This window comes from Genypterus blacodes, unplaced genomic scaffold, assembly GCF_046128005.1.
Source record: "Genypterus blacodes isolate CSIRO-AG114 ecotype Tasmania unplaced genomic scaffold, CSIRO-AGI_Gbla_v1 ptg000129l_1, whole genome shotgun sequence".
Lineage (NCBI taxonomy): Eukaryota > Metazoa > Chordata > Actinopteri > Ophidiiformes > Ophidiidae > Genypterus > Genypterus blacodes.
Genome location: NW_027466931.1, coordinates 1,774,674 through 1,796,073, shown reverse-complemented (window position 1 = coordinate 1,796,073; position 21,400 = coordinate 1,774,674). Strand labels below are relative to the sequence as shown.

Genomic DNA, 21,400 nt, shown 5'->3' with positions numbered 1-21,400 from the left:
AGAGAGAGAGAGAGAGATAGAGAAGTTGTACAATTACAAATATTTAAACAGAAAATAATACACACACAGACACACCTGCAGTAACCGGTATCCACCGACCCAAACAGGATTTGGTGTATGTGACATCTGATGAACAAATAGTGTTTCCTCAGGTGTTTGAAGTGATAGAAGGTTACTCCCAGTCTGTAAACACAGAAACTAACAAACACAAACACACACACACACACACACACACACACACACCACAGAGACACGCTATACCATGTGAAGTTTTGCATAATATGATTTCAAATGTATTTTTGTCAGCTTACCTCAGCGGTGCTCCAGGTGCTCCAGACAGGGTAGAAAGCATAGCATCTCTGCCCGAACAGGAGCCACCGTGCTGGGCATGACCAGGCCGACTCTGTTGTCTCTGTTGACACGTCCAACTCTGGAGAGAATCAACACGAGGTTCAAAACACAGGATAAATTCTCAGTTGCACTTTGCACAACCTGCCTCTCACCTGAACTGTCGAATGCAGACAAAGAGACTATCAGAGCGACGGACAGGAGCAGACCGCACACAACACACACCCTCATCTGTAACAAACATAGGAGCTTGCAGATATCCGAAAAATACACGTGTGGCACTGTCAATACGTTTGATATCCAAGAGGGAGAAATGAGAAGAAAAGACGTGAAAGTTCATTGTAACTTTGCAAATGGTCGTTAAATGGCAAATGACAGAAACACAGGCACCTATAAATTGATAACAAGGTATAAAGTTGAGAGAAAATGTACCTCTGCTTTGTTTGTAGAACAATGCTGAACCTTGAACCATAATGTGACCATCAATCGTAAACACATTGTAACTTTGGGGAGGAGGCAGGAACAAGACACTGTAAGCAAACAAAAGGCTGTTGTTCCTGTTCTAGTGACATGTCCAAATGTGGATTAAAGTAATGAGGTTTTGGAAATTGACTGAAAATTGTAGCTCAGTGTTTCTACATACTGACGCTCATTTCATTACATCACTGAATCTGGTTTATTTGTATTGGGAATACCAGATTTGTGCACCTCAGGACTTTAAATCAGAGAAAATTACTTGAGAAGACTTTTTGCAGACTTTTTGCAGACGATGTCATGTTTGCTTACATTCATACTGAAAAATACCTAAGTCACTGGTGAAACGTTACTTCTCAAACAGGAGATTTGGCAAACTATATCCAAAATATCTGTAAAACTTAAAGTGCTCTCTATTTGTGGTCCAGATGTACATTATATAAATGATGAGAGAATTTGCACTTGTACTTGTTTTGTCCTGACATGATCCCCATCGAGCGGAAATCTATTCCTCAGTCCTCTGGGTCACGGCTGACCCTGTTTAACCTGAGACTTGATGACATTTGATCCTTAGAACTTTTAAAAGAGTGTTTTGCAGTCTAGAATCAGGTATCCGTCACAGATCAGCTTCTCAACAGATTCATTTCTACTGTGGCCTCAATTCAAAAGCAAAACTTTTGTCTCCAAAGAAAGCTGGTCGGAATCTAAAAACCTGACACCCAGTCAAGGGTGTTCCAGCCCTACATTAGTATACAAATGTTAATGTTTGAAAGAGGCCTGAAAGTCCTCCAGCAAAATGGACAGGTTCTTCTGGACTACACCACAACTAACAAGATTCCCCGGATAAGTGTTTCCCTCACTGTAGGAATGCTGCATTACTGCTCATTGCTTCATTACATCACCCAAGGTATGTTGATTCTGGTACACCTTTTATTGAGAAGCTCATGTATTGTTTATGATTTTAGGAGTAGTGATATTGCTAGATGAATCAGACTCTCAAATGCTAAATGTTAAATAAATTGATGATTGTTTAAACTTTAAAATACTCCTGGTAATTCGTAATGTGATTGGCTTGTCAAACACGCAGGGACAACGTGACACTCCCTGCATATTGAATTGGCAAGAATGCTTTGTCTAATTTGAAACTGCTCCCACGCGTCGTAAGAATGTATATAAATTCATAATCCGGTGACATTTCTGTAAGCGATACAGGAACTTCCTGTTTGAACGAACAATGAAGCTTCGGCGTAATGATGAAAGGACAATCAACACTGAAGTACTCCGGAGCTCCCGGATGAAAAGAATAACCAGAGACTTAATCTAAGTTACAGAATCAACTGATTAGAGACTAAACTATCACTAGCAACAAATATACTTATCTCATGGAGTCAGATAAATGAGAAAACTAAACAACAAGAATAATGATATCATGTTGCCGAGATCGGCGATTCCAGATCTAGCTTTCCTCCTTTTTACATACGTATAAAGTTTAACAACAATAGTAATAATAATACAACCTTCCTTCTCTCTCTCTATCTCTCTCTCTCCTCTTCCCCATCTATCTGTATAAAAAATAATCTCCAAAATATCCTATAATTGTATGCGCAATGTCATGTAAAATGATATCAATATTGTTGTGCTGCAAATATTCAACAAAATAATTCTATACTATAATATTACTATATTACTATACTACTATAACTATAATATGGCAGAGTCACATAACAGATGAAGACGTACCTTGGGTGAGCTGCCACTGAGAGTATGTGCCAGGGTGTGTGAACACATCGGCACAACACAGGTAAGAGAGAGAGAGAGAGAGAGAGAGAGAGAGAGAGAGAGAGAGAGAGAGAGAGAGAGAGAGAGAGACAGACAGATTTCTATTTATTTCCACGGCTGACGTCTGCTTTTATTAGTGTAGGCTTTATTGGGCGGTGGTGGTCCATAGGGGTCTCAGCTGGGAACCGTAGGGTCGCCGGTTCCAGTCCCCGTGTGGACCAAGAAACAGACTTTTTTTTAGCATATCGTTAAAAGTTAGCCGACACTCGGCCTAGTCGGCACCCTCATCTAATGGTCTATGAGAACTAGAGGAGTGCACAAGACAGTGTTGTTATAGGTTGTAAAGTAATACAATATCTGCCACACTCGGCCGAGTCGGCACCCTCATCTAATGGTCTATGAGAACTAGAGGAGTGCACAAGACAGTGTTGTTATAGGTTGTAAAGTAATACAATATCTGCACATAGACAAGAAAGGGATGCTGTCAAGTTAGTATGAAATCTAAATCATTTATAAGATGCAAAAAACACGTAAACAAGAATTTGAATCACAAACAGAAGTGTGTGTCATGAGAAAAGAGGACGCACTTAAGTCCACAGTTAGAATATTTGTGTGATGGAAAAAGAGCATGTGCAGGTGGCTATGGAAAAAGCCCTTCATTACCCCATACTAAGTCTGATAGAGATTCACTCAAACAGCAACTATTGCAAAAATACCTAAAAAGAATCTGTACTGGTAACATAGTAACAGCTGCTTCCTGTGTGAGGATATAGGGAACGTACACAGCAAAAATTGGAGTGTTGAAATTTCAGAGTTAAACATTTCAGAGTTGAATTCAACTCTGGAAGTGTGATTTTAACACATTATGAGTTAAATGGTGCTCAGTGTTGGAGTTATTTGAGAGAGTTGATCACATCAGTGTTACTTTAACTCTGTAGAGAGGTAATTTAAAAATGAAGCTCCTCCCAGGTGCCCAGGAGTCTCACTTGTTCAATTGGAGACATTGAGAGGACTTTGCTAAATTTACTGAAAAATTATAAACTGATGCTGTGAACTTCACTACGTGCAACCAAACAGCTTTGGAGGATATATGCTATACAAAGCCTTTGTTTGTGGCTTGGACTGAACAGTGAATGTGTCTCGGTGATTAGCTCATTTTAGCTAGCTGTCGATAGAAGCTGCTTCAGACTTTATCAATGATTTAACAAATCACATGAAAGCACAAGGCGATGAAAAACAAGTCCTGAATTTTTAATGTATGAACTGTTGATTGGCGCTAATGTGCGGTTTTTTTCCCTTGTGTTGCACAAAAAAACAGTGCAAGTGATGCAGTTGACAGGCTCGTAATCTTTCATAAGGTAATTATAATATTATGGTTATTATAATAATTTTGCAAGTCACCTTCTTAGCTACAAGTGTAAATGAGTAACGTGTAAATAGCCAGTCAGAAGATGTTGAACAATCATTTTTACTTTTTAGTTTTCTCTGTGGCTGCAGATCATTCTTGTGAATAACTTTTTCTTGTTCCTTATCTCAACACCAGTCATGCTGCAGTCTGGAGGAGCATCTCCGTAACCATGAAGGTCAGCAGCCATACCTCCTCGCTGTTGGGCGTCAGAAGAGCAAGATTGACAACTTCTACATCGCCATGGATAAGCATCTCATTCCATGCCAGGCAAACCGCTCACTCGGGGCATTTGATGAACTTTTCAAAGCACATTTTGTGTTTCAGATGAGAAATTGTACATTTTATTTGCATTCACGATGTTTTAATGTACAATGAACAGGTGAAATAAATGCTATTGTTGAAAATGTATTTTGTTTTATGGAATTCATTCTTACAAATAATTTTAACACTTTTTAGTGTAGATAGCCTGACACTTTAGGGAGTGAAGCCAACACTAACCAGGGTGTTAAAAAAAAAAGTATCTCAGCAGTGTTACTTGTCTTATCCCTTAAGTGTTAATTTAACTCTATTTAGTGAGTTAAAGAAGGAACTCTGGCACAGTGTTAAATGTTTAACTATTTCAAAAGTGTTGATTTAACTCTAGAGAGTGTGGAGCTATATAAACCCTGAAAAAGTGTTGAAATCAACTCTGTGGGAGTTCATTCAACACTGGACTTTTTGCTGTGTACAAACAAGTGAATAATAAAAAAAAAAGTCAATAATCTGTATAAGAGTTTTAAATATAGTAAAGTTGTATTAACAATTAATTTACACCGAAGTCAGAGTAGGAAACGTACTAGGAGTATATTAATAATTACATTACATTAGTATCATATTAGGGAACTAAACAAGAGTATGTTAATAATTAGTTTACACTAGAATCAGAGTTTTAAGCTTAATGGATAATGAATCTTAATAATTCAATTACATTAGGATCAGATTAGAAAACTGCATGAAAATACAATAATAAGTGAATTACACTAGAATCAGATTAGGAAACTTGATTAAAGGTTATTGATAATTGAGTAACAACTTCAATCAGATCAAAACATTTAGTTAATTTAGTAGTGGAAGGTCTTATAATAGTTTTAATAATAGTCTGTGTACTTTTAGCATTAATGATTAGCATAGGGATATATGTGTTGTGATTTGCTACAATGCTGTGAGCTTTGCCCCTGCTAATAAAAACCTGACAAAATCAAATTACAAAATTGTTTACATACACACACACTTCTGCAACGAGTAAAGGCGCAAGGATGAGCCTACAGGAAATGAGGTAAGAATAGGTTCTAACCGGTTAACTCTAGCCAAAGGCAAAACTCAACACCCTTGGGGCTCCCATAAACATGAGCCACTAAAACCATAACCTAGCAATTTACCAAGTGCACCGATTCATTAAGAGGAGAGCTGCCGTGAACGAACGCCACCAGCTACGGTCACCGGCCCATGCGGGTTATGAGGCCGGGGGTCAGCTGGGGGAAGCAGGGTAGACGTCAGGAGGAGGAGGGCAGTTAGCAGCTAGGCGAGTCTCCTCACCACCAGCTTAATTAATCGCCAGTCAGATCTAAGTGATGGTGTTTGCAAACAAAATTTGAAGTCCAAAATGTCTCATCAAATTGACATCCATCCATTTTCTGCTGTTTATCTGGGTCGTGGAGGCAGTGGGCCAACCAAGCTAGCTCGCACGTCCACTCTCACGAGACATGTCCTCCAGCTCCTCCTCAGACCAGATGGGATACACTGCACATATTCTGGGTCAGTCCCATGGTCTCGTCCTAGTTTATGGGCCCGAACACCTTCTGAGGGAGGCATCCAAGCATCCACTATGATTGATCAATACAAGCAGACTGTTTTCACCTGAAAGTTGGGCAGATTGGGTATAGACAAAAAGAAGGAGAATTGGGTATAAATATCCTTTCCACTGTGACACATTACTGATCACTGCAGATCAGCTTTCTTTGTTTCTTAATTTTTTCTGTGAGATTTTAGTGATTATTTTGTTTCCTTGTGCATTGTACAAACTTTGCTAGTCCGCAAATTTGGCGGCATTTGCTGACATATGGGCACGTGAAAAACTTCTGATCTGAAAATGGGGGCACGAAAGAAAAAGTATGCAAGGCTGTGTAAACAGTTGAGTGAGTGACACGTCAAGCAGGGTGTATTTAGAAAGAGAATATCCCGGAAGAAGGTGGCGGCAGCTGTTGTACATCCTGTTGGTGTCAGTGAGTGTGTTAGTGTGTATTCTGATACTATAGACATATCTTCAACAGAAGACCAAGCAAACCAAACCCATGTAATGACACATTTCAGTGAGAGAAAGCTAAAACGACAGTTTGTGCATTTACATGCGTATTAAAACCTCCATTACACAATTAAAGTAAAGAATAATAATAGTGATTTTTTAAAACATTACCATAACAAGTTATTCAGATGGCATACATTTGAACAGACATAGACTCTGTGACTACAAATCCATCTACCCAAGCATGTAAATGTTCTAATCAGAGTGACAATTCAAATTTATCTCTCCAAGTCTCTTTTCAATTTCTTCTGAATACTCAATACAAAACACACATAATTTAACGGCCCTTTTGAAAATTACACCCGTTATTATCTTTGAACAAACATTAAGACCTCTGTCATAATTTTGAATTAATATTAATAAATACTTTATATTTAAAGAATAAATGAATAATTTTGAATAAACAATTATAAGTTGCAGCGCATAACAATACTCTGCTTACAGGCACGACTTACAGCTCTACATATTCTGGTTCTATGCTGGATCGACAGCCCACCGTCTCCCCCTGACCAACAGGACCCTGAGATCCCTCCAAAGCTAAAACTCATCCTTTCTCTCTCTCTCACACACACACACACACACACACACACACACACACACACACACACACACACACACACACACACACACACACACACACACACACACACACACAGACAGGATCAGTTCAATGCGCTCAGTGAAAGGAAAGTGTCTGGAAGGGAAACTTAAATCTGACGATCATATATTCACATCCTGAGGACAAGAAAGTCACTGCAACATAGAGTAAGTGATGCTTCATTCATTCATCTGTAAATGATCATATCAATAGTGATCTGGATAAAATATGTCAACAACAAAAACGATCCAAAAGAAGGAAACCTTAACAATTACACATTCTAGACACTCTGGAATAACAATGAATAGTTCTGTCACAGAAGATGTAAGAAAACGTATAAAAAGCAGGGAATTATTTGGAAAAGTAGAGATAATGTTGTGAATACCCCCTGAGAGGCAGGACTGATCCCAACATTCACCCTGAAAACTCAAACATCATGCGGATCAGGAATTCTCTGGATATTCCTGACAATTGAAAAATCAGAGGCAAGTTAGAGATGTTGGATATAGTGCTGAAAATTAGTTTCTTGCTTTCCTGTCTGTGGAATGATAACCACATAAACTGATGGTATACAGAGTATTTTAGTTATTTACTAAGAAATTTATGTTAACCTTCTTAATTTGTTAATTTCATTTTAGCCTTCAATTGCATCCGATTGATGTGGTTAATAATTGCTTGGGAACAAATCTTTATACCTATATTGATGATATTCCTTGTGTTACGAGCTCTGCAGACTTGTTAACCCCTCTGGACATCAAGTATCCATCATCTCATAGGAGAATCTGGTGCATCTGATGAGAGGAAGTCAGAATACAGGTTTCAATTCAGGGTCGATATTATGTTGCGCTGCTGATTTCCATGCCAAAGCAGTTCTGCAATTTCCATGCAGGAACAAAATTTGCAACCTGAGTTCAGAAGAGAAAGGCATTGTTAGGTGTATATCCTGACGTGACATCTAACAAAACCAACAACATTTTCAACTCTCAGATCAAGACACTTTGGGAGTTTCTTTCAATGGTTGACATTCCCACTTGCAGTGCTTCAATAATAATCAATAATTTATGCCAGTTTGTGTGTGTGTGTGTGTGTGTGTGCGTGTGTGTGTGAATGTGTGTGTGTGTGTGTCTGTGTGTCTGTGTGAAGATGGAATCTTCCCGGTCCTGGTTTTGGGTGGCGATGGTGTTAGTGTCAGTGGCCTCACCCACACTGTGCTTCTCCCGTGGTGCTAGCCGTGCCTCCTGCCAGGAAATGATTCCAGGTCACATCCGTGCTTATCCTCAGGATACCCGGCACAGCTTCGTCACACTCCGCACATCCATCTCTTCCTACCTGCCAGGACAATTAGTAACAGGTAAAAATAGGTGGTAATTAGGTCTAACAAAGACTAACAAATCTTTTCAATTAGAAACATAAACCTAACTCTAAAAATATATAAACACGTAGACTGTTTGTTTATCTTCTAGTTCACAAACTAGTGAATTCGACACCTGTAGGGAGATTTATGTGCTACTGCTAATTGAGTATGTAATAAATATAATTAATCCTGCCCTCTGGGTAGCGCTACAAGAGCCTGAGAGGCAGAACAAACTGACTCAAAAACTGTTTCCCTGGGCGACAAGAACTCTGAATGGAAGTATTTGAATTAACTTTCACTTTTCTCTACACCTTTTCTATAAAGAGCATCTCAGGTGTTTAAGGTGTTTAAGGTGCTTAAGGTGCTTAAGATTTGCACTGTATCAGATGTATCACTGTTTACTTTGTTGTACTGCTCGTGCAATGAGAATAAAGGTATTCTATTGTATTCTATTCACTGGCTAATTAAACAACATGAATAAACTTTTAATCAACTCACTGATTAATTAACTTGTAGCTGAGTTACTAGTCTCTCATATGTGCCAAACACACAGGACATGGACTCACAGGTAGAGATTAGGTGGAGATTAAATCACCATGTTGCAATGAATGGCCGACAAAGTCGTGGTAAAAACGAGATTCTTGATGTTACACCAGTTTGGAGGAAATGTCGTCCACCTTGAAGAAGCACTTGAACAGATAGTAGTTGTGTGTACCACTTAAGCATTATACAACTATTTGTCCCTGCAGTGACCGTAAGAAGTTCTCGTGACTTCATGGGCTTCCTCCTCCAGGCTCGCAGCGTGCCCAGTGCCAGAGTGCTCGGGCTTGGAACCGGGGTCAAAGCTGAGTCAATGAAAGAAGGCCCAGTGCTGGCAGGTGGCTCGTGGGCCCTCACCCCACCTGGCACACACACCCTGCGCTGCCTCTCAGAGGGCGACACCTTAACACACTCTGACAAACAGCTGAAGAGAAACCTGTCGTTTGTATGGAGGGCTCCTGATGAACCCATGGGAGACATACAGTTCTAGTAAGAGGACATCATGTTTACTCTTGTCTTGAAGAAGACCAATTGCAACTTTATTTCTAAAGATTGTGAATAATTTAGGTGATATGAAATGCTCAACACTTTTTCATTGTCATTCCAGTATCACAGTGGTGCAGTCCTACTTTGTGTACTGGGCAGGTATTGAGTCTGCAGTGGTGCATGATGGGAGTAACAGTCCTCAGAGTGGGAGTAACACCACAGAGGTTGATGGATGGAGTTCAATTTTTGAACTACAAGAGCAGGAATTCACAGCTCCAACAGGTAGTGCATTTGTTAATTGCTGCATTTACATAAATGTATCAAGTTAACTGTTTAAAACAGTGTAAATGTGTGAAAACCTATGAAACAAGTGCTTTAAACCTTGTATTTTTCAACATCTGTCCACAAAGCATCAACCAGAGGCAACAAGACGACCAGTCCTACTACATTCGTAGGACCCCAGACAAGCATTGGACCAAGCAGCCACAAATTCCAGAGATTTCTCACAAAAGTCAGTCGCACAGGCTCTGCACCTCCATTTGTTACAAACATAAATGTAATGAAAAACCCAGTGACTTTAAAATCCTTTCCTACAAAAGACAGTGAAACAGATACCAGTCCATCTGGATCCTTAACGGGTGTAACTGAAGAGGCAGGCAACACTGTTAATCATACTAACAGCTCCACTTTCTTCTCCCACCCCATTACATACTCTGCTGTTGTGCCCCCGTCCACCTTAGCTAAGACTAGAGACATGAATGCTACTTTCATGCTTTTTTCAAATGTCACTGAACAAAACCCGACAAATCCGACCAAGTCAGACACCACAGGGTCATCAAAGGAGGCCTGGGATCAAAAACTGCTGGCAGTGGACCCCACAACCAATACATCTACACCTTCAACCAACTTTAGTCTACACATTAAGAATCACTCTGGACCAGCAACCCAGAAAATAACAACGTCAAACCAGGACCGACATCATCCACAAAGAGTCCAGACCCAGATTAGCTCACCACAACCCTGGCAAACTAACATATTCAGAACCCATACAACTCCAAACAGGCACCAAACAGGTAGTCAATCTGGACAGAACATCTTAACTTCTTCTCTCGAGTCCATTCTCTGGCTCCAAACTGATACAATTCAGCCCTTTCTCTATTCTAAAAAGCCTTTAATTCACTCCCACACTTCAGCATCCAAGCACTTTCTCCAGTCTAAAACACCTCAGCTCTTTAATTACTCTCCAACTTCTAAAACTAAGACCCTTTTCCACACGCCTACACCTCCAACCAAGTCCATTTCCCAGTTCCAAACTAGTACTTTTCAGTCTGTTCTCTTCTCTCAATCGTCCTCACCCAGTGCTGATATTCCCAGAACCTCTTCACCCATATCCCTCCCCAGGTCCCAAACTTCTCCAGCTAAGACAGTTTTCCAGTCAAGTCTAACTCCTAAGTTTCAGCCCATTCTCCAGTCCCAAAAGACTTCATCCATGACTCAAAATATTCCTCCAAAGCCTTCACTTCAGTCATTGGGTGACATACCGATCCTTCAGTCTGGAACTCTTGCATCGCAGTCTCAATATAGCCAATGGCAAAATAGTCCACCTCAGCCTCAGTTCCAGACAACAGCAACTTTAAGAAGCTTCCCTCAGTCTCTACCTGTGAGTAGGGCTCCCCAAGGTCTTACCCCAAATACCCCAACCCAGAGTCACCAACAAGCTGGCTTTCCCAAGATAAACTATTTTAAAGCACAATCTGAGGCTGTCAGCCTAGATCCCCAATCCCAGTTCCAATCTAAAACCCTAAATGGAAAACCACAGATATCTACATTGCATTGGAAGCATTCCCAACCCTCAGTAACTCCTCAAGCTAAAAAACATTTGCCTTCAACATGGAAATATGATGAAATCCTGGCCCCGGGTGGTGGAAACGAAATTAGAGAGGCTCAGAAAAAAGTGCAGATCAAAACCAAGAGCCCAATATTTGCTTCTCTACCCTCATCCACTTCTGCTCCTTTTCAAAAGTCTATCCAGTTCTCAAACTCACGCTCTTCAGTCTCTTCGAATTCTTACCTCAGTAGTTTTCCTGCAGAAACCCCTATCAACTTCACAATTTCGTTATTTAGCCATTCCTCTACTCCTTCCTCCTCCAACAGAAATGGAGCCCAAACCTCTCCAGCTCCTACTCGCCTTTTCTCTCCATCCCCGCTTTCCACTCCTCCTCACTCTTCCTTTGCTGCCTCTTTCCCCCTCGCTTCTTCTATACCTGTCTCTTCAACGCGATTCTTTCTTGCAAGGCCTTTGTCTACATCTCCCTCATCCCTTCTTTCCTCCCCACCGTTAACACATTTTTCTCCAACCGCCACCATGTCCCCATCTGTACTGTTTTCATCCTCTTCCTTCTCTACCTATTCTTCCCCTACAGCTCCCACCTTATCTTCTCCCTCATACACTTCTACTTCCGTAACAATGGCTGCCTCCTCTTCTACCCAATCTTCCATCCCTGGCCTCGAACTTTCTCCAGCTCCCCGTCGGTCAAGATTCAATGGAAAGTCTCCCGCTGCAACGCCCTTACCGCATCGTAGAGTTACCACCAGTCAGAGTTTGGTAACGAAGGAAGTTGTAATCAATTCCCAGAACCACATTCAATCATCTGATCCAGAGCCTAACCTGGACCTGCATACACCTAACACAGTAGTTCACCCTAACCCAAAACCACACCCAAACCTTAACCCTAACTTTAATCAAAATCTTGACCATGAGTCCAAAGCTAACAATCCAAAAATTGATGCTAAACCTAAAATCAAACATCCCCCAAATCCCTCTGGAGCCCCAGACAGAGAGGGGAAGTATCCAGAAATGATACCAAGACACAGTGCCTGGGAGCTGGGCATGTTGCTGGGTTGCTCAGCCGGCCTGGGCATGGTGCTGGTAGTTGGTATGAGGTATGTGTACCGTCAGGCCTGTGGCAAACGGACAGAGGTGACACTGAACGACAGAGAGAGAGAGTACGAGAGGGGTGAGAGAGGACTGATCCACGTCCAGGAGTGTGGGGATTTGGTCAGAGTCCGCAGAATCAGAGAGAACAGTTTTGTGCTTCTGGCAGAGTACGATATCTTGGCAACACCTGGGGACTAAAACACAGCGGTATACAGATAAAAGATGAATCAAAGAGGGCTTTCAGGTGTCGAGCCGTTTCTTGGAGGCAAAGCTGCTCTGGCAGTGAAAATAAAATTTGGTAAACTTTTTCTAAATCCAACTGCAGCAAAGTAAAATGAGGTCAGAGCAGTAACAGCTTTTTGGTTTGGAGTTACACATCACTAAAGCGAATTGGAATCAATTGGAACCAATTTGGTAACTTGTGTAGCTCCAGAGAAGACATTTACACAACTAAACTACAACCTGCAAAACTACAATATGCAAAAGTCTGACAAACACCAGTTGGTGGACATGTAGTATTTCTACAGAAAGACAAATAGATATAAACTCACTATATATCTTGTCTCTAGTTACACAGGGCTATTGTATCCAGCATTGTAGTATACTTGAAGTATGCAGTACGCAGGTGAACATTTGACTAGTCAGTTTAGTTTTAGCCCATAGCTCTAACAGATTCAATCCGTTTCCTATATCGACTGCCCAGAAACATCCTAAGGGAATCTCACAGGAAAATGTTCAGTGTCCTCATATATGGACATAGACATCAGAAAGTGTAAACACAAGTGTAAGCACAAGTGTAAGCAGCGCCTACATTTGCTCATTACATTACACATTGTTATTGGTAGACTTAATGTTTCACTCCGATAGCTATATTCTTCTAAATCCTAGATATACAGGTATTTAATAATAAAGTATATTTTGAGAACCAACATTTTGTGTTAATCTTTTTTTAGACCCTATGGATGCGAAACTCAAAACTGCAAAACTTGTGTTTCTAAAAAAAGTCGTACACATTAAAAGTCCCTGTGAAATCAGGACAGCACGACATCAAGGGTATCGAAAAATGTGTTTAAAACAACACCATCCAAACACGTATACTATCCAAAACCCTTTATGGAAAAAGCACAAAAGTAAGACATCAACGGAAAACAAACACAAAACGTGTTTTATGAGGACTTAGTGCAGCTCTTGCATCAACCATTTGCATAACTGCATTGGAGGAGTCCAAAACATCCACTTATACTGGAGAATACATTTAAAAAAAATTAACTGCACACGCAAAACTTAAAATAAACCCTGTGTATAACTACAAGACCATGACCACAAAAAGTGCATATGTTTAAGTATGTTTTGTGCAGCAGGTGTGAATTCCCTGCCATTACCCAACCCAACCAAAGATGTCGTTGTGGTGCAGTCAACAACAGTTTTGACAGTTTGTATATTTATTTTCTTTTTTATAAACAAGTAGAACAGCTCTTCATGTCCAAAATATTATATTAAATACTGACTGTACACAGACTGAGAGACAGGACAGCAGGGGGACACAGAGCAACGTCCAAAAATGTCGACCAGAGATTTCAGAGCTGCATACTTATCTTGTTGATCTGCTCAGTTTTAGGACCTTACTTTTTGGATGTATTGAACTCATTAGCTTGGCTTCAAAAATATCCTAAACCCCTCAAATAATCCAAACTAAAATTTGTTTTATGCTAAAAACAGACTAAATATTTACCAAATGAGTGTCAAAGTGAAGACAGCCAGGGTTGTTTGTTTGTTTCAAGATAAATTCCAGCATAGATTTGATCCATTAAGAACATATAAGTAAATAAAAAAAGTCCAAATAGAAGAAAGATGAGTAGAAAAAAGTAGTATAAAGAAGTGAAAAAAGATTATTTAAAAATGGTCACAGTAACTATTCATCAAACCAGCTGCTGCCTTTTTTGAAAACATTTTTCTTCTTTCTCACGGGAATGTTTTGGTAATTCGGTACAAAAATAAATAGTATTTTTGTTCCTTTAAATACAAAATTGATGCATTTATGAGTTCTTCATTGTCACAGAAATAGGAAGATAATCGGGCTACTTATGAGCCTCACTCCTTCACTGTGCTGAGGTCCGTCTTCATTGGTTGTAAGGCACTAAAGGATGCCATATCCATCCACCCGGCGTCATCACACACGTGTGCAGAGTGTCAGCGTGTTGGCCAGTGAAACATCTTTGTCAGATGGGCTGAAGGGCTGTCAGCTTCACCGCCTACAGAGAGAAAAAAGTGTGCAACAACAAAGTGAAAAAGAGTCAAAGAAAGAGAACAAAAAAGGTGAGAAGAACAGCAATTAAGAGAAACACCAAGACTCTGAAAATAGAGAAATTACAGCAGAGATTAATGAATCTGCAACCTTTAAGTAAATGTGATGATCACCCAGCAAGCCTGAACATCCTAGATATTGCCAATTAACACCCCACCAATCACCAGAGCGAAACACCCTGGAAATCCTAAATCCCTATGAATGCCCTAGCAACCATTCAAAACCTAGCACCTGTGGCAAACATTAGCAACCACGTAGTAAGACCCTAGCAACCAACCCAAATACCACGATGACCACCTAGTAATGAACTTCAACATATTACATACTAGTAATTGCTTATTAAACATCCAAGCAACCACCCAAAACATCATAACCACTATGAATTAAGATACTCGAAAGCTTTCCACAACCTACGTACAGCAGTCACGCAGAACATCCAAAAAGTGGCTTGATAACATCCTAGTACACATCCAAAACACCACAGCAACCACCTTGATTGAAGATGATTGGACGTAACTGTAGTAATTGTCTGGTTACTGACAGTCATTTCAAAGTGATTATTCTTGGATCAGCAGAACCATAATGTCCACCACTTTCAGCCCAAAGCCCCACACTGCTTAAAATGATACTGCAGACATGTTACAAAACTTCATGATCTGTGAAACTTCATTATTTGCTGCAACACTCATAAATAAATGGTATTGATCACTGATATTTCTGATTTTATTGAGTATGTGTTTATTACTGTATGGATTTGGTAAGGAGACTGAAATGTCACTGCTATGGCATCGACTAGTACAATTTCTGTATTATGATTATGATTACTATTATTACAACGCCTTACATCTCTAAAATGCTCCAACTTACAGGAAAGTACAGAGGTCAAAAGAAATCAAAATTAAGAAATTGTGTAAAAAGGGCTTCAGTTTCACTTAAAAGTGAGGCAAGGCGAGTTTGCTGCAGTGAGTCTAGCAGTACAGAGAGAGGTTCATCAAAGAGATCTGAGGCCAGGATCTTTAGTTTTGCTCCTAAATGCATCAAAAAGACGAGTGAGACGTAATCCCTGATGATCTAAATCCTGACATTGCACAGGACTCCTGTATTAATTGAAAGAACATTTGTACTCAAGTCTGCTAGACACACTGGCGAAGGATCACAGGATCAACACAGAAATGTTGATTTAAAAGCAGAGATGAAAACAAATGAAAGGTCACTTTATGTTGAAGTTTTATTTGGCATGTCAGGGTCAGTCCTCTACTCACTCAGGGCAGGTGGCAGTGATGGAATGCAACCTTATTTCAACAAAAGACTAGGCTGGAAGAAAAGGGTGAAGGGGTTAATGATGGAATGTGGCACTATATTAGGGGAAAAAGGTCATTTGTTACTGAACGTGGCCCCAAGTCAACATCGGACTACGGACCGTAGAATCAAACGAAATGATAATGTTACATCATCAGGGTTCTATTGGAATGTGGCTCAAATGCGCCAGTGTGTGTGCGTGTGTATGTACTTTTTGTCTGCTGGTCATCCAGCTGCGGATGGTCGGCACGAGCACAGAGCCCAGCAGGATCTGAGCCGGATGGTAGATCAGCAGGGGAACGGAGATCAGAGAGAGATGCTCGTAGCCCGCAAACACGATCTTCAACATGGGAATACCTGCAGGAGAGAGAGAGAGAGAGAGAGAGAGAGAGAGAGAGAGGGAGATCAAGGACTTCACTGATACAATGTGCGTGCATGTGTGTGTGCGTGCAAGTGTGTAGATACCCAGTGTGAGTGATTTGTGTGTGGAGCAGAACACGATGGCTACAGTGTCTGCAGGGGTGAATCCTGTTCTGGGCCTGCAGAGAAACAAACATTATTCTTTATTCCCACAATCAAACTCATCCAAGATTCAAATCACAACCAAGTCAGACGATTCTTACATTTTTTAGTTTTAGCACCAATTTAGGGGGGACACCCCAATCTAAATGTTTAGATAGTTTTTCTAGAATTTACAATTTACAGTTTCAACAATTTAGCAAAATCAGTTTTAAAATCAGTTCTACTGTACAGCAGAACGAAGGGTGGACAAATGTTCTAGTGGACAGCATTCATGACCAGTGTTGAGTGGTGAAGTGAACGAGAGGGAGACGGTAGGGAGCCAAAGATGGAATCAAGCAGGAGGAGAAGATGGAGGAAACTCACCTGGTACAAAAGATAAAGATGAGCAGCATGAAGCTCACTTGGATAGAGAAAACTGCAACGAAGAATAGAAGAAACTTTTAACGTTAACATTCAACTGAATCTATCGGAATATTATGTTTTCAAAGACAGACACAGACACACGGACACACGGACACACACACACAGACACATGGACACGGACACACGGACACGGACACGGACACACACACACACACACACACACACACACACACACACACACACACACACACACACACACACACACACACACACACACACACACACACACACACACACACACACACACACACACACACACACACACACACACACACACACACACACACAGCACTGACTGATGAAGACGACCAGCAGCAGGCTGGTGGGATCCAGCTCGATGTTGGGGTTACTGAAAGTGTCACAGAAGGTCGTGTAGATGATCATGAGGAGGACGGCGCTGCTGATTGTGCCGAATGGAGGCTTACGGCGTTCCAGACACTCCCTGAGGAAACCACGGCAGATCTACACACACACACACACACACACTTAAAACTATGCAGTTCACAACATTTAGATAATAACATACACACACACAGACACACACAGACACACACACCTGCCCCAAGATCAGAGGAACCACTACAGTCATGAAGAGCTGAGAGAAGATGGAGGAGAATGGAACGGAGGATGAGGAGCCCAGCTGGTGATGAAGAAGAAGGACAGGAAGATACCATTACACAAACAAACTCATCACATTGTATACATATTGATTAATGACTTCAGCATGAAAGCTTTGACTGATTCTGTACAAAACTTTAACCAAAACACTGAATCTATAAGATCGAGTGTGTATGTACGTGTGTGTACGTGTGTGTGTGTGTGTGTGTGTGTGTGTGTGTGTGTGTGTGTGCGCGTGTGTGTATTCAGTGGTAAACTTACAAACAGCAGCAGCAGCACTGGAGTCACCACGATGCCCTGTCAGGACAGACAGGTTAGATTCCAACATTCCAGTTCTGTTACATGTTTCTCATAGCTTATACCAAATTGACTAAACATCACAGCTTTGTCAATCTGTCAACACAACATAAACTACCTGCAAACCCATTATTTAAGTACCTCCAAATCAGGCACTTTGCCTCTAACAATTTCCAAAACTTCCCTTCCCCTCCACTCATGTGGGAAGACTCACGTTGGGGTCACCACTAAGAGGCACACAATGTCTACCATATTGGGAACAATCTCCTCATATTACCATCTTCGGTACCCCACCCGACCCAATGCCAATTTAACACTGCGCAAAAAGAAATGATAATTTTCCCCTCTCTGCTTGCTAGGCGCCGCCACAAATCCCTCACCCCTGCCTCTATTTCACAATGGCTGAGGGACATCATATTTTTTCTTCAACTCGAGAAAATCAAGTACACTATGAGGGGATACACTGATATCACAGGCGGGGCAGGATGTGGATGTGTGAATGTGGGTGGTTGTGTGACTGTTGGGGTGGGTCAGGATATCTTCACTTTTTGGTTTTCTCCTCTCTCCCTCCTTCCCCTTTTTTTCCCTCTATTTCTCCCGCCACAGCCTATGATGCTATCTGTAGCTGCCTGCACTGCTGTATGCCATCATCCTGTAAAAACTATACCTATGACATAATTGAAGCCTCTCTTCGCTCCTCTTAGTTCATAAAAAGATGATGATAATAATAATAATAATAATAATAAAAAATACATAACCTGTATATGGAAACGCGCTACACACACGGACCAAATAGCAGCAGTGTGATAAAGTGGCCTCACAACCTTAACTTTGACACTGTCTCCAATAACGCCGTTGTCAACAACCTGACCACTACAAGCCATTGGCGAGGGTCACCGTCCTCTCATCTCCTTATACACTTTGTCCACGTGTGTATCACACTTTAAAGTTCCCAGTCATGTCTTTGTTTTCTCTTCCTCTCTCACCCCCCCCCCCCCCCCGCCCCCCGCTTTCTGTATCAAAAAACGATATCCAAAAACTCCCATGACTGTAAGCTCACTGTCATGTCAAATGATTTCTTCCAAAAAATAACAGACTGCAGTAAAAAGAAAAAAATACTAAACATCACGACATAGACAAGTCCAGATATAAGTCGACAGTTGTGAAACAAGTTCAGTATGTCAAACAAGACAGAATTATTAGAAACAACCAGGAACAACATCTTACCAGGAAGCTTCCAAAGGCGGAGTTGAAGATGGCAGCCGCCTAGAAGCAAACACAAAGTATGTTGCCATGACAGCAACGTGAAACAGTGAGCAGTACTGTTAAAAGATAACAAAAGGGAATGTGTGTGTGTGTGTGTGTTACCTCATTGCCTCCGACAGCCTTGGTGAGAATGACAGCAGAGGAGACAGGAGGGGGCATGCAGCTCACCGTTTGTAACCTTGGCAACCATGACAAGGGGTTAGAGAGTTGTGACCTTTTCTGTGACGTCAACTTTACATTTTGTTTCCTTCACTAGTGGTGAGCACCAAACGTTGACGTGGCTACAGAGTTTGTATCTGGTTTAAGCAAGATTGCAAGACACACACACACACACGCGCACACACACGCACACGCACACGCGCACACACACACACACACACACACACACACACACACACACAGTGCAAAGCCTATAGCATCCCTGAATGAGGTCTTTGTATGAACACCTAACTCAGCAAGCAGGTACATTCAGGCGAGGGGCTCAGGGGCTACATAAAAGACAGCATTCACACACACTCATACATCCATACACACACACCCCCACACACCCCTCACCCTCTGAGCAGCCATTGGTTGATAGCAGTCAGTGTGAGCAGCTTGAGCAGCAGCCACATGGCCAATGGGAAGAAGACCAACGTGAACGACTGAACCAGCAGGTGGAGTCGAAAATGAAGCAATGCACGGGTCAACTCCTAGAGAGAGAGACAGAGAGAGAGAGCGAGAGCAAGAAATACAAACAGAGAGAGACAGGCAGAGACAGAGAGAGGTTACATGCTGCCATGTGTACATGCTAATGGTGAGGGCTGTTAATGGTTTCATACCTCTGTCTTCAGTGACAATCCGCTGTTGAAGAAAATGAGTGAGACGGCTCCATAAGCTATAGTGACCTCTGGCTTTAAAGGACCTAACAGACAGACAGACAGACAGACAGACAGACAGACAGACAGAGACAGAGACAGATAGATAGACAGTGTACAGTAGTCATTCATTACACAGAGATGTGTCTATGTTAAGGTTATCATGTTGAGGCATTTGGGTAAATTGAGATGTAGTTCACAACTCCAGATTTACAACAGAAGCATTTCAACTTGTGCTATCTAATGTCAAAGATTACAAGGTGCTACCTATCAGAGGAGGAATACAGCTAATCTCTTTACCAAGATAACAAAGACACACACACACTTTTCATCATCAAGCTCACTCTCAACACACATGACCAGGTCGACCACCAATCAATCAAATTCATAACTTAATAGAGCCCTCAGGGGGCGGGGCGCTTAAAGCAACGTGTCACTACAGTGCGAGAGAGAGAGAGAGAGAGAGAGAGAGAGAGAGAGAGAGAGAGAGAGAGAGAGAGAGAGAGAGAGAGAGAGAGAGAGAGAGAGAGAGAGAGAGAGAGAGAGAGAGAGAGAGAGAAGAAACTGTCAACTTGAAATTACACAACTGCAATGATGATGCTAAATGATTGAGCCGTGAACTATAATGTGAACGGAAGTTAAATGTTTCATAGTTTTCCTCGCGGTTCATTTCAGGTCTAAAGAGTCTCTATGAGGTCACAACACCCGCTGTGCAAACAGTCCAGATAGCAGCACTTTATGATAGGAAGCTCCTTAGGCTTATCACCACACAGATAGAACCATACGTTAGTAAACACAAACAGCAATAATGAGATGTGTGTTGCTGTTTACATTCAGATATTTGAGTGTCAATGATCAAAATTACTTTTTTTGTGAGTTAAAGTTAGAACGACCTCGGAGGTGTATTGGACTAGCTAGTGACCAAGCTAACCGATGGCTTTAACTTTGACGCCACTGTGTTTCTAGACGGTGACAGCAGGAGGAGACCACTTAGTTTCCCCCGTGAGTGTTTCTCATTGATGACAACTCTAATGATATTCCCGTTTGAGACATTTGTTTTCGTTTACAACGTCTGCTATCACTGCAGTCATAACTTGACGTGGTCACCACTTCATCCTGTACACCGGGTAACTCACCTCCTCTGATACCGAAGCTGGGCTGTAGTTTGGCGGAAACGATGACAACTACAATCCCGATAATGAACCATTGCTTCCGTATCCTCGCCAGGAGGCCCATATTTCAGCCAGGGGCTCACCGGTTCCCCCCCGCCGGCCCCGTCAAACCCGCCGGGTCGCAGCTTTGCAACAGCGCGGGTCTCTACTTGAGCCGTTTCAGTAAGTAAAAGCCCCGATGGAGAACATCCGGACACATGGACCAGTTTACGACAGAGCCGTAAAGACGGAAGTAGAGACGCAGCATGTTTAACTAACTTGCCGAAGCAGACAGAACCTTACATTTAACCGACAAATGACGCAAGCACGATGCCCAATTGTAGTGTTATATGTATAAAGCTTTGAAGTTCGGTGTACAAATTAAAACACAGTGAC

General features: G+C 41.5%; 2 protein-coding genes and 1 long non-coding RNA gene across 5 annotated transcripts; 2 read left to right on the top strand and 1 right to left on the bottom strand.

Moving 5' to 3' along the window:
• Positions 1-3,651: 3,651 nt before the first annotated feature.
• Positions 3,652-4,496, top strand: LOC143010748 (uncharacterized). Its single transcript, XR_012964847.1, has 2 exons — positions 3,652-3,959; positions 4,145-4,496. It is a non-coding gene; the product is annotated as an uncharacterized LOC143010748 (long non-coding RNA).
• Positions 4,497-6,768: 2,272 nt separating this feature from the next.
• Positions 6,769-11,885, top strand: reeld1 (reeler domain containing 1). Of its 2 annotated transcripts, XM_076162916.1 has the most exons (4): positions 6,769-7,115; positions 8,092-8,299; positions 9,052-9,331; positions 9,450-11,885. In XM_076162916.1, the coding sequence occupies exons 2-4, from the start codon at positions 8,092-8,094 to the stop codon at positions 9,655-9,657; spliced, it is 696 nt and encodes a 231-aa protein (XP_076019031.1). In that variant the 5' UTR covers positions 6,769-7,115; the 3' UTR covers positions 9,658-11,885. The 2 variants fall into 2 exon arrangements, with proteins under 2 accessions (XP_076019031.1, XP_076019029.1); XM_076162914.1 differs by having other exon boundaries at positions 6,769-8,299.
• Positions 11,886-13,712: 1,827 nt separating this feature from the next.
• Positions 13,713-21,214, bottom strand: slc10a7 (solute carrier family 10 member 7). 2 transcript variants are annotated; one of them, XM_076162913.1, is made up of 13 exons: positions 20,990-21,214; positions 19,818-19,900; positions 19,552-19,688; positions 19,099-19,174; positions 18,958-18,996; positions 17,695-17,730; positions 17,372-17,455; positions 17,112-17,277; positions 16,756-16,807; positions 16,336-16,409; positions 16,082-16,227; positions 15,834-15,885; positions 13,713-14,518 (listed from the first exon to the last, which is right to left on the bottom strand). In XM_076162913.1, exons 1-12 carry the CDS (start codon positions 21,087-21,089, stop codon positions 15,865-15,867), a joined length of 1,014 nt encoding a protein of 337 aa, XP_076019028.1. In that variant the 5' UTR covers positions 21,090-21,214; the 3' UTR covers positions 13,713-14,518; positions 15,834-15,864. The 2 variants fall into 2 exon arrangements, with proteins under 2 accessions (XP_076019028.1, XP_076019027.1); XM_076162912.1 differs by lacking the exon at positions 15,834-15,885.
• Between the last annotated feature and the right edge of the window lie 186 nt (positions 21,215-21,400).

What these genes read in the sequence shown, in the direction of transcription:
- reeld1 (XM_076162914.1), top strand. Translation starts at nt 8,056, where the DNA reads ATGTGTGTGTGTGTGTGTCTGTGTGTCTGTGTGAAGATGGAATCTTCC. An exon ending in GCCAGGACAATTAGTAACAG is followed by an intron (nt 8,300 to 9,051) that starts GTAAAAATAGGT and finishes TTGTCCCTGCAG; the next exon opens with TGACCGTAAGAAGTTCTCGT. An exon ending in ATGGGAGACATACAGTTCTA is followed by an intron (nt 9,332 to 9,449) that starts GTAAGAGGACAT and finishes TTGTCATTCCAG; the next exon opens with TATCACAGTGGTGCAGTCCT.
- slc10a7 (XM_076162912.1), bottom strand. Translation starts at nt 21,089, where the DNA reads ATGGGCCTCCTGGCGAGGATACGGAAGCAATGGTTCATTATCGGGATT. An exon ending in GATTGTCACTGAAGACAGAG is followed by an intron (nt 19,689 to 19,817) that starts GTATGAAACCAT and finishes CTCTCTCTCTAG; the next exon opens with GAGTTGACCCGTGCATTGCT. An exon ending in TTCCTCTGATCTTGGGGCAG is followed by an intron (nt 17,278 to 17,371) that starts GTGTGTGTGTCT and finishes GTGTGTGTGTAG; the next exon opens with ATCTGCCGTGGTTTCCTCAG.